This window comes from Lutzomyia longipalpis, chromosome 3, assembly GCF_024334085.1.
Source record: "Lutzomyia longipalpis isolate SR_M1_2022 chromosome 3, ASM2433408v1".
NCBI lineage: Eukaryota > Metazoa > Arthropoda > Insecta > Diptera > Psychodidae > Lutzomyia > Lutzomyia longipalpis.
Genome location: NC_074709.1, coordinates 28546092 through 28559227, shown reverse-complemented (window position 1 = coordinate 28559227; position 13136 = coordinate 28546092). Strand labels below are relative to the sequence as shown.

General features: G+C 35.4%; 2 protein-coding genes across 4 annotated transcripts in view; one reads left to right on the top strand and one right to left on the bottom strand.

Annotated features, from left to right (window-relative positions):
• Positions 1-13136, bottom strand: part of LOC129793654 (uncharacterized) — a 30125-nt gene that overhangs the window by 12914 nt on the left and 4075 nt on the right. For 2 of the 3 annotated variants that reach the window (XM_055833823.1, XM_055833825.1), the window contains exons 2-5: positions 10340-10820; positions 2983-3163; positions 2830-2887; positions 2541-2695 (exon numbers count right to left, since the gene is read on the bottom strand). In XM_055833823.1, coding sequence (XP_055689798.1) covers positions 2541-2695; positions 2830-2887; positions 2983-3163; positions 10340-10418 — 473 coding nt within the window. In that variant the 5' untranslated portion in view covers positions 10419-10820. Of the gene's footprint in view, positions 1-2540; positions 2696-2829; positions 2888-2982; positions 3164-10339; positions 10821-10956; positions 11074-13136 lie in introns of those variants that run through there. The other variant, XM_055833824.1, reaches the window with a different exon arrangement.
• On the top strand, positions 8094-8628 carry LOC129793675 (uncharacterized). The gene is made up of 3 exons (XM_055833851.1): positions 8094-8151; positions 8214-8336; positions 8417-8628. The coding sequence occupies exons 1-3, from the start codon at positions 8110-8112 to the stop codon at positions 8612-8614; spliced, it is 363 nt and encodes a 120-aa protein (XP_055689826.1). The 5' UTR covers positions 8094-8109; the 3' UTR covers positions 8615-8628.

Below are 13136 nucleotides of genomic sequence, written 5' to 3'. Positions count from 1 at the left end.
AATTCCGCCGGGTGGTGGGAGGTTTGTTAATAATGCAAAAGGGTACGAAGGGGCACATTTTCAACCCTCTGGCCATCAGTCAGTGTTCTGTGTGCAACTTTATAGCCAGAAGCTCTCAGGTAACTTTGCACTCCAATTCACTGTGTGAGAGTCACCTCAACCTTCTTGGGGCCCAATTTACCGGAACTTTCTCCTTTGGCACCCATGAGCTTGTCAAATGTCTCCAATTTCCCACCTCCTCCCCCGCCCCCTAGAAGAATCACTAAAACCACCCTTCACTGGGGATGTAAGAAGACCAATTTAGCTTCCCTTCCTTTTTGCTTCTTCTTTGAGCTTCTGAGCTTCTGTGATTTTTCTAATTACCACAATTACCGATCTCTCAGGTATCCACTTCCTTCGTCACCAGGTTAAAGTTAACCAACAACCCTCCTCCGCCCATGAGGAACTTTAAAAGAATGGAAGGAGAGAGGATTTTCTCATAGAAAAACTCCCTCCCTCACACAAAAGAGAAAAGCTTTAAAAGGAGAAATCCGGAAAAGAACATAACTTCCTTGAGCTATGTGTGGGAGCAAGTCTTGATTGATTTTGAAGAAAATGACAAGGACTCTCCAACTTTTTTATTATTGTGCTATATACCCTTGTAACAAAAATGTGAAAAGCCAGAAAAAGCAGGTTAAGCGAATTGGTAGGTAGGTAAAGTTCCCCCCTACTTAAGCACCTTCTTCATTGCAAACTTGTTGAGAAATTGGAATTCAATTGGAGAACATTTAATGAGGATGTCTTTGAAGGGATTTGAAAAGAAAAGCTGAGAAAGAGGCGGATGTGGGTGTTTGTTAAATTTCAGAGAATTCTTTAAGTTGAAGGGGGAATGATATTTGATGGGTTTGAGGGTTGTTTAGGAAACGTAAAAGGAATTTAGGAATTAAAGGGGTGTGTGATTGAAAGAAATGAGAGCACTTCTCAGAGGAGAATTTTGATAGAATTTTGAAGCAATTTTGATAGAAAAGAAATTCTAGAAATATTTTCTAGATATTTAAACATACTTCTGACCAGGAAATTCAAGAATTTTTTTTTACTGGAAATGACAAATAAAATTGCTTTTCGAGTTAGGAATTCCTATAAATTTTATTCTGATCATTAATTTCTAGAAATCATTTTCTGGATAGGGAAGCCTAGAAAGGTTTTCCCAGCCAGGATTTTTTTTAAAATTCTTTTCTTAGGCAAAACATTCTAGAGAGAGGTTCCAAGACGAGATTCTAGGGATTTTTTCTATATTAAAATTCTAAAATTATTTTCTATAATTAAAATTTTAAATTCCTATTTTCTAGACAAGAATTTCTGGCTGAGACTTCTCCCTAGAAATATCCTAAATTCGCTTTTCTTGCAAGAAAACTCCTAAAATTGATCAAGAAATTTAATTTTCTTCCTAGAACTTTTCTAGTTCCCCAAATATCCATCTCGAAAATCTCAAAAAGCTCATTCTTTCTCATCTCCCTCATCCCTTTTAGATTTTCAGAATACGATTAAGTTTATTGCGATAAAACTCCTGAAAGTTCTTCAAGTTTTCTCTTGAGAAAATAAGCATTCTTTCCGCCTCAGATAATCTGCATTCTTCCCCAACTTGTATGCTCTAAATCCCCACCCCCTCATGCCTGAATAGTTGCCAATAAAATGTCGATATTCAAACTGAATGAAGAAAATTTCTTTTTTTTTTTGGAAACAATCTCTTTCTCACTCTTTTCTCTCTCATCTACAATAGAGAGAAGTTTTCCCATTAAAAGTTCTAAATGCAAAATTGGAATCTCTTCCATTTGGAACACGGCGTGTTGTACAGCGATAATCGCGATAAGACTTGCACAGTTGTTGGGAGTTGCTTGTAAAACCACGAAGAATGTATTTATGTGTGCTATTTGAGGGAGAGAGAGAGAGGAAAAAAACCCTCAACCACCATAGATTTTCCATCCCTCCAACATTGATTTATGTGCGCGTGTTTTGCATCTCATACCCGCACTTGTGAAGATCCGGAGAATATAAAAAAAAACACAAGAAGCATTCTTGTGAGGAAGCAGAGAGGAAGGCAAAAAAAATAAGAGGGTGGGCTCTCTGATATATGTATAAAGAAGTACCGACGCCAAAATAGGTGACTGGCGGGAATTTTTCACACACAAACGGGGGAGGAAGCTCAGAGAAGGGGCAAAAGGGGCAGGACAATTGAAAAAAACGAGAAAAAATGGGGAAGGTAAGGAAAAAAATTCAAAAATTCACGCACAAGGTAATAAATTGAATAGGGCGGAAAACACACGAGGGAGAAATTCTTGCAAATTTTTCACCCCCAAAACTTACCCGAGAAGTTGTGTGCGTTTGAAGTGGAACACGTTAATTTTTTTCTAACGAATATTGCGTTCAAAAAAATCAAACGCGATACGATGGTACGTAAAATTTGTTTTTTTTTTCAGCCATAAATCCCACATTTTGTCAACAAGCCTCGCATGTCTCTCTCTCTACTTTTAATTGCATTTTGTGTCTAAATGTTCTCATACCGCATTGGCTGCCGCACAGGGGTGTTCTGCAGGGGGCTCGTTGATGAACATATTGATGCCGAGAGGCTTGCGGACTCCCAATGATGGAACAGACTCGTTAATCGTGCCTGTTCTAGTGCCATTTCAGTCTCACTCGATGAATCATAGTCTGGACCCTGTTCAAAAAAAATCCACAAATTAATTTATTCAGGAAACTACTAAGACGACGGTGGACGCAAATCGTTAAATTTCAATTTAAAAAAAAAAAAACGTTCAAACATTCAAAATAAATTCTTTTAGATCAACTCACATCTTCAATCTTCTGGTCGAGCATTCGGAAAAAATTCTGCTGACTCGATGAGATGTCTCTGGAGGAGGGGATGCAAAGCAAAAAAGGAGATAAAAAGAATGATCTGCGGTGATGTTTAAATTCAATTTAATTAACTTGTTTCCCATCACTTACTGACTCTGCAGCAGAGAGACATTTTTTGGCCTCAAGATAGGTACATTAATCTCCCCATTTGGCTCCGGCGACCCCTTCCCATCGGACAACGTCCCCTCATCGTCGATACGCTCCTTATTGATTTCTTTGTCGCGGTCGCCGACGTGTCCTTCGTCCTCATCAGCATCTGCGTCCGTATCGACTGAAAAAACCAACCACAACCACAAAAAACATTCCCTTTAGCCAAATTTTCTCATCCACAGTGACGAATTTGCATTTATTTCTCTTTTCTCCCCATTTTTGGCGGGAAAAGCTTTTTATGCATTTTATACGGGAGTTTTATTACAAAATAAATCAACTTTTGAGCTTTTATTTGTCAGAGGATAATCCCAGAGGTTTTTTCTTTTGCATAAATAAACTTCTTGCAATGATCGATTTTCCTATAAAAAAAATTCTTCTTAATTAAATTGAATTTTCTTTTGTAGAAATTCTTGGAAAAGAAATAAAAACTCCCCGCAATTCATCCTGAAAGTTATCACACCTTATTCCTCCCTTATCTTGCATAGGACAACCGCCTCTCATCTCAGCCTTGATTCTAAAAATACTCCTTTTGACTGGAAAATCCTTCCTTTTCATTACGAATCCTTTTCTCTCCTTTGCGTCACATTTTCGCAAGGATTCTTCCAACATTGTACAATAAATTGAATGTTATATCGTGGAGCGAATCCCTTCTATATTGTGGGACTTTTAATGCAATTACAAAAACGTCAAGGAGAGGGGGGGGGGAGAAGCTTCACTGAGACTTGAAGGAATAACTTTAAATGGAAATTATGTAATTTACTTTAGTTTCCATTACAAAAGCCCTTCTCCACATCGCTCCTCGGTGGTACCACTAAAAGAAAATGCGGTACTGTAGCAAATTAAAGTGAAAATCTCCTTGTAATTCCATATGCGAGCACATTGCGAATTTCCATGTTGTTATTCAGTAGGGTAACTCATTGTTAAATTAGTTAAATTTTGTCTTTTAGAGAGATAATCATTACGCAGGTCGTGAGCAATTTAATAGACTTTGTACTGAAATTATGGAAGTTGAGACTGTTTAATGTGTTCTAATTAAATTTATAACACAGCTTTAGGCTTTGAAATTGAATTAAAAACTGTTTAGAATGTTCTTTCAATTGTCAAATTCACAAAAAAATTGTTTTTGACATTAATTTGTAAAAAAAAAAAGATTAAATGGAAACTAATCTAATAAAATTAATTTAATTATCTATTAAAAATAAAATAAGATGCTTTATTTACTCTAAATAAATAGGTAGGTACTTAATATGTATAGAAAACAAAAACAAAAGTTGATTTCTTCTTTTCTAAATTCATGTAAATTGCCATAGAATAAAATATTTTGCAATCTCTTCATCTCACGAATTATTTACTAAAGAACAATTTGAAGGTAAAGGAAGGAGGACACGCACCATAAATCTCTCTATTTGATTCCATTTCTCCCCAACAGTAAAATATTCAAATGTAGGACCTCTCAAAACCCCAAAATAATCTCCAAAATGTCTCCTTCATTGGAAATGCTTCAAATTCTGAATTTCCTCCTTTCAGGAAAATTATCTTTCGCTCTTTTGATTTATTGCTGGCCCCCCTTCTCATGTTTTTGGATGATTTTCATCCCTTTGTAACCATACTTCCCTCCACCTTCTCATCACACCGGGAGGATTAACCTTAATTGCAAACAACCTTCATGTGGGTGTAGGTTACTAATCCAACAAAGGCGCACTTTAGCACACAATTTTGCCATATAATTAATTACCACACGACTTCTCTGTGGCATTTAATTGATTTCTTTTGCTCGTGAAAATCCATCGATGTCTTTTAACTTTAACTTTTCCACCTCCGCAAATGCGAAATATTTCGTCCTTTTCGCCAAACAAGGCGCTGCTGGAGACCCTTTATAAGAAGGAACTTTAAGACGGATGCGTGGGCACGCGGAGTTTTGCTGACAAATCTCAAATCGATTAAGAATTTACAGAGCTTTAAAGGTTTCCTCTCTGTGTGGAAGAATTTTCTCGCACACCGGATTCCCTTTAAAAGCTCCAACTTTTTGGGCTAGGTATGGGCAGGAGGAGGGAGGGAGGGAATTCTGATGAATTTCGCGTAATTTTAGTGAATGGAATGTGTCGTGTAATCCCTGCGAAACAACAGTGCGTAGGCGGAGAAAGTGATAGTGTATTGATTTTCTCATTTCCACAAGTTGTCATCTGGTGTGGGTGGAAAAGTTAAAAAAAAAGTATATAAAGAAGAAAATGAGATGAGAAAATTAGGCGTAAAAATTAGGCGGAAATTGGGTAGAAAATTGAATGAAAGTTTAATGTAGGAGATGAAAGAACTTCCTGTGCTGGTGTATCGGAACTTGGCGATTTATGTTGCATTACGTTACACATAGTAAAAAAGCTCATCCGGAAAGGATAAAAAGCTCTCACGAAGGAAAAAAAAGATCAATGTGGTGAATTGTTGAGAGAGAAAATCGATTGGATTTTAATGAGTTTTCAATCCTTTTTGGGAAAACTTTTCATCTTCACCCCCCCCTTCTGCCCACGAAAAAACATCCATCGTGTCTCTTCCGGTAATCTCTATATGGGGGTACTTGTGGGTTGTGTTGAATAAAAGTCAAGACTGCGGTATCATATTGTATTTTGTACACGCGATGAAGACCATCAATGGGCGCACACACAGCACACGGGAAAAGGATTGAAGAGGAAGTCTGAACAAAAGGGTATATGATCCTTTTGTCCTCATCATCTATCCCGTGAAATGTCCTCGTTTTGATGGAATTTATTGAGGTATACAACACATAAAATGGGATTCAATGATAAAAGCTCTCTCTCTCTCTCTTCCTCTATGTGTATTCGTCTCCCTTTTTGGGGCTTTTTATCAAAGCAATTAACACCATTTTCCTCCGCAACGAAAATACTCGTCGATCGCTTTCCCATTTCATGGCGGAAATGGTTGAAATTAAATCATCACAATGAGATGGGAGTGTGGCTTTTCAGGGGTTGCTCACTTTGACGGTTAACAAACAATCATATGCATCGTAGCGAGGAAAATGGCTGGAAAATTCGCACATTTCTTTCAAAATTTTCAACAGAAAAAAAACTTTTAGTTTGCTAACAAATAGTCGAAAGAAAATTTCAGATTCTCTTAAGAAATCAATTCACAAAGGCTTTTTAATTGACATTCAACCGACTTAGGCTTCTTTTCTACGGAACTAAAGCAAGTGTAAAAAGTTTTATTGCCTGAATCATACTTACAAGAAGCATGTGCTTGAAATATTTTCATATGAAGCTTATGCCATAAGCATTTTTACAATGTTTGAAATACATTTAAAACAAGTTAGTTTTTGATGTTTAAAAATTATTTTCACAAGAAGCATATGCTACAGGCATGTAAGAGTTTGTGAATAAATGATACAAGCAAAATGATCTAAATTAAATCTCATACACTTCTGTGTATGAATTAACTTATTCAGGAGGGACTTCTGATTAATAGAAAATATCAAGCTCAAAGCATGCTTCATAAAAAATATTTTTATAATATTTTGTCAGAAAAACATGGCCTAAGCAAAAAAATCCAACACAAATGGAGAAAAAGAAGTATAAACATTACCACAAACCCACAAAAAATTCTTCAATTCACTTCACACTTTCAATGGCGCCGAAAAAACAATTCTAAATTAAAAAATTAATAATTCAGTTAGTTAGCAACCCCTTGGACTGTGTTTTTTTCTCCTTCTTCTCCTGTAAACAAGCCAAAAGCACCAGCAGAAGAGGAAGGAAAATTGTGGCTGAGAAAATCTCAAAATCGATACGATAAAAACGCGGGAACGGAACTTTTAATTGGATCAAGCTTTTGTGATATAAATTCTCTATTTATCTTCACAATTTCTCGGTGGAAATCCCAATACAAATTCCACACACCACTCACAGAGTTTTTCCCTCCCTTCTGCCCAACTATGTGGCGCGATTGTGGTAAACAGAGAATTATGAGAAATGTTTTTTTTTTGTCTTTGAAGGAAGAATTTCAATGGAGTTTTTCTTGAAGCTTCTTCAAGATTGCTTGCTAAAAGTATTGCTGACAGAGAAATTAATTCATTTCAATTATCTTATTCCATTCAAAGTTCTTGTCTATCAAAAAAGCTTTTAATATTTATTTTAAATAAAGTTTTCCTTTCGCAATGCCTCAAATTATTTTTCCTGAATTTGTTTTTATTGCTCCTACAATAATTCTTCCTTGATTCAGTAAATCAGGATGTAAAGTACTTTGTGGTGAGGAGAGAGAATAAAAGAAAGCAGGAAGCAAATAAAAATCAATTGAGATTTATGGAGTGAACAATTCGTTGGGAGAAAAAGGCCATCAAATGAGCCACAAAATTCACCCCTCAAACGCCTAGAGAACGTGTATAGTAAAAAGCTCCAGAGAAATGTATTCAATTGCCAAAATTTATTCCTTTTACGAATGACATGCAATTAAAGCGATGTACAATTTTGATGAGGGGAGCAGTCAGATCGACAAATAACCCATTCAACTAATGCCATTTGCGCGTGAACTTCTCTCCTCTCTCACTGAAATAATATTTGTCACTCTCATGTTCATTTAACTGACGTGTTTGCATATTCATTGCTCAATGGAGGTGATTTTTTTTTTACAATTTTGATGGGTAAACTCATCAACTTTATGTTCTCTATGAGATTTTATTTGAATGGATTAAGCTTTAGGATTAAGTCATTTGAAAGCTAGTTTTATTTGATTTTAACGTCAATTTTGATGAATTTGAATTTTAGAAGTGAATCAAAACTTTAGGAACTTTTCAACAAACAAAAGGAATTTAATTTAATTGATTAAATCAAATGACTTAACATTTCCATTTCCTTTTATAAAATTTACTTCAATTTGTAAAAGTAAAAAGAAATTTTCTTTGTCAATTATAAGCCGAATACTTTTCAAACTCCTGGAATTATTGGAAAATTCAACATGAAAATCAAACAAAGATTCTTCAAATAGTCTGGTTTTAATTGCAAATTAAAAACAAATAGAATTTTACTATAAAAGCATCGAACTAATTTACAGAGAATTTAAATTTTCACCATGAAGTTTTCTTGCCCAGTTTTCGTTGCAATTTTCCTTTTGGTACGTTTATCGATTTGAAAATCTTTTGGCTCAAATTCTGATTTTCTTTTACTTTCACACAGTGCGGATTTTATCGTGTTGAGGGGTCATCACAATGTGAAGAAGATTTAAAAGAAGAAGCTGAAGCTTTCTTTAAGGATTGCAATGAAGCAAAAGCCAATCCTGGTGAATACGAGAATCTCACCGTAAGTTTAAATAAAAAAGATTTAATTTATTAAGGAAATTTTAAGATTTTAATAAAAATTAAAAATTTTCTTTCAAACAGAAAGAAGAAATGTTTGAAGAATTGAAAGAATATGGAGTTGCTGACACAGACATGGAGACAGTTTACAAACTTGTGGAAGAATGTTGGAATGAATTAACAACAACGGATTGTAAGAGATTTCTCGAAGAGGCTGAATGCTTCAAGAAGAAGAATATTTGTAAATATTTCCCAGATGAAGTGAAATTGAAGAAGAAATAAATTTTTAGCTTGAATTTGCAGAAAAATAATTTATTTTTTGAAAATTAATGGAAACTCACTGTGAAATAGTAATGGAAAAGTTACTTCTTGCGTAATTTGAGTTTACTTGATTTCACTTGAATTTTTATTGCGAAAACAATCAGCCCTATATGGACGTAATTATTGTTTTATATTCAATGTAATAAATGGATTTAGATTATAATTCAAACGGTTCCGGCGTTTGTTAACTGATTTTACAGTATATAATCATTTTCCTTTTGTTGTATCAAACTACCACGCAACATAACTTTAAAAATTTAATTCCTTTTATTTACACAGAAAATTCTTGACTATTATTTTCTTTTTTTTTACAAAAAATTAGATTCATTGCAATACAGTTGAGTAAATAAGTTTATTTTGTAATTTTTATACGCAAAAACAGGCTCAATAAATCTACAAAAAATTACGCAAGACCGTTTATGTATGCTGCAAATAAATTTCTAGTTTAAAACAAGCGTCTAACTTTAATCGTCAAGTAATTCAATCATGAATCTGTGCCTATTTGCTGGGATTTTCCTTTTGGTAAACTTTTAATGAATTTCCTTAATATTTTTCTAAAAATTTAACGAACATTTTCAATTGAATAGATAGGATTTAGCGGGCCTACCACCAGTCAGATGTTGGGTTATAGATTATCAAAATGTGAAAGTAATTTGATAATTGAATCCAGTAACTTCTTTAAGATCTGCACCGAATCAAAAGGGAGTGCTAGTGATTACCCCAACCTTACGGTAAGTAAAAGAATGTGAAAAATTTATACAGATTTTACTTGAATGATGTAAACTCGATGTAACAATGTAAGATAGTAGATCACGTTGACCGGTTGGATCAGGAGATTGATACACTCCTATCTGTAAAATGGCCCACACGTGGTAGTATCTAGCAAGGCCGCCCACTACTTCTCCGCAAGGAGAACAACAACATCATATAGGGCGGCCGGCCCTGTTCCTATATGGGACGTAGCGCCAAAATATTATATTATATTACGCAAGAAATTAATAATTTTCACCAAAAGTTACTTAACGTGTATTTACGTCGATTTACACAAATCAAGTGAATACCCCATAACTTTTGAAAATTTTCTCATTTTTAACGCATTTTTCCTGAATTTGAATTAATTTTTAAACAAAAATAAAATAGGAGGAAGAAATGCTGGAGGTTTTGGAAGAATATGGAGTTGCTGAAGGAACGAGAGAGACTGTCTTTAACTTCATGAAGGATTGTTGGAATGAAGTAACTACAACTGATTGTAAAGCATTCTTGGAAAGGCACGAATGCTACAAGAGGAAAAATATTTGTATGTATTTCCCGCAAAATAAATAAATCTGAGGAATTTGTGTCTTAAATATTAATAAGTTTTTTTTCTTAACATCCATGTTGTTACATGATCGTGGAATTCGCAATATGCTCGCATTGAAGTAAAAATCAATTAATAAAATAAAAATTATGCAATTTAAATTTTCCTTTTAGTCCGAAATCATACGCCTGACCACGTTTTCAGGTAAATTAGAAATGCTCCTGAGCATTCGCAGAGGGAGAACGACGTTTAGCATAAGGGCTGTGTTCATGGGGCAATTTACATGAGAAAATCCTCTGCATTTATACACACACCTGTGTGCATAAATCAAGCTCCTGCGAAGCACCTGAATGGTACACGTTATAACATTTTGGAATTTCCACACTCACCGTGCCCGCTTTTCTTGCCATTCGTCTTACTCTTGGATTTCCTGGGGTAGAGATGAATTTTGCTCTGTCCACAGCCCATTCTTCAGCACTCTCGTGACAGAATCACCCACTTTTACACCATTCCCCACAATGTTTTCCTTCTTCCTTCCCGCGCGCGCGCTCCTCAGCAGACCACCATTTAGTTGTCCACCTCACCACCTTGGGGCCCCCATTGCTGCTACCACTCTACGGCCCCAAGGGCGCCACCTTGAGCATTTTTCGCATCCCATTGCCATTATTTTGCAAACGGCGTCACACTTTTCTTTTCCCTCTCTTCACTCACACACACTGAATTGAGAATTTTCCTTCACTCGCACTCTTTCACTTTTTTTCCTTCCTCACTCTTCGTGGTCCTTCCTCTTCTTTTATCTCTCCTCCAGTTTTACGATATTCCGTCAGATACACCCAAAAAAAATCCTCTGGATCACTTTGGTGTGTAAGCCTGCGAAGGAAGAAAGAAAGAGGAAAAGCGTGTATTAGGAAAAATAAATTTTATTATGTAAATCAATCTTAATTTTCTTTCAGGGCGCCAATCACATGAAATTTTTCCTTCACTGCGCCACTTTTCGCACACATACGCTGCTCTCAATCACGATATATTTATTTGTCTGCCTCTCACAATATTTTGCCATTTTCCCCCAAACTCTTTTCCCATCACCGTATTTTTTTTTTTGCTTCTTTTGCTCTCACATTGAGAAAAAGTCGCCAACACTATATGCTTTCAATTTAAACATCAGTTGGGAAAATTTATTTTTAGCACGACTTTTCCTCAAAATAGACCATCTCTCTCTCACACTCTCGGATATTTCTTTCAAATCTATATGAGAGGAGAAGCCCAATGGGGAGCTTTGGGGGCCTTGTAAGAGGCAATTGCCCAAAGGATTGGGTAGAGAGAAAGTGCGAAAGAAAAGTCAAATGTGCGGTGGCTACACAATAATCATATGGAGTTGATGAGATACACCTGTTGTGTGAATTGTATGTATGTGCAAGGAAATGATTTATTAGTTGAAAAAGAATTTTTTTTTATCATTTTAACGGTTTTTTGTTTAAATTTTACGTATTTGTACATTTGCATCAAGTGAGGTTATGGGAAAGGACGCTATATGGACGCCATGACTCTTTTACTTGTATGCAAAGTGAGGTTATGCAAAAGGGAACTGGTATAGACGCTAAGAACGCCATGAGTGTTTATTCAGATTGAATGTCTCTCTACAAGCTTTTTTTTTATAGGAAAATGTTCGTTCAATATCTTCACTCAAAAGAACAGAAAAGAAAATATTTCCCATAGAATCAACCGCAATTATCCAAAAGATCCCAAATATTTTCAATTCTCCTTTAACCATTTCCAATAAAACATTCAAAATATCCAACATTCCTTTGGCTAATTTCCAAAATTTAATCACACAAAATATTTTTTCCCTTCTGGCAATTTTTCCTTGCAAAGAAAATCCTTTAAACGTACACAATCCCCCCACCTCTCGTGTCTTCAGAAGTTTTTCCCCTTGAAGAAATTTTCTTAAATCAATGAACAAACTTAAAGAAGTCTCGAAGACACACACAAAAAAGTCCCAAAAGACGTTTGCAACGAAATTTTTCATCTTACTTTCCACAAAAAGTACTTTCTCATAATGTCGCCGAATTATTTATGTAAAGACGAAAGAAAAAAAAATTGAGCGACTGCCCCTTAAAAGCTCATTTTGTGCCATTTTCACAAATCGCTCGCCCCTGCTCAATCTCATCTCGCCGTATATACTCTAAATCGCTTTGTTTTCCCCGACAAATTCAGCATGTTTTTCACTTTTTTTTTCCTTCTCTGTGATTTTCACTACACCCCCACGCTCGCATAGATCAATTAGCCCCGCCGACAGACGCACATTGACTTCAAGGGGTGGAAATAGGGGTGTGAGTGGAAAAAATTCACAGACGCGAATGTTTGTTTGCCATTGAACTGAATAACCCCCTCGAGGTGGGTGGGTGGGTTGTGCCCTTTGCCATGTTAGAAAAATTGTTGATTCACACACTTTGTTGTCGATGGTTGCCACTCACTTTGGCGCTTTGGGGAACTTTTTGGCATTCCTAGAGGGTTGTGTGCCCTCCCCATTTGGGGTTAATTGTGCGTAAGGGAGTATATTCGCGTCTATACGCTTTTATTTTCAAATTAGACGCGTTCCAGGTAATGAATTTGCTCAATTTACCATCTTTCTTATAGCAAAACTTCTTCATGTAGTTTTGTCTCAATTCACAATGAATTAACATTTAGTGCCTTCAACAGGAGAAGTTTTGTGTGTAGTTTGATAAATTACTCATAAAATTTCTGTTAAACTTGCAATGTTTATTCAATTTAATCATGGCTTCCATGCAGCGTCATCTTTCATAACCTCACTTTGCGTAAAAGGAGAAAGTTTGAAAGAACTTCTTAGCGATTAAACTTTAAAAGTTTTTAATTAATTATGGAGTACTCATAAGAAATAATTTTTATAAATTGTTTACTAAAAAAAGCATAAAAATTGTAACAAAAAAAACTTAAAGCGGTGAAAATATGACAGTGGAGGCGCCAGGTTTTGATTTATCTTTTTCAAAATGCAATTAACAAATTAATTTTCAATCAATTCATGTTAAAAATTCATTTTTTTTTAACATTTAGCATGAAACTACAGAATTTTGGGGAAAATTTAAAAGAGAAACCCCCTATTCAATCAATTACAATACTTCTGCACGTTTTTCACGCCCCTGCGAGATTGAGAAATAAATCTTTTTT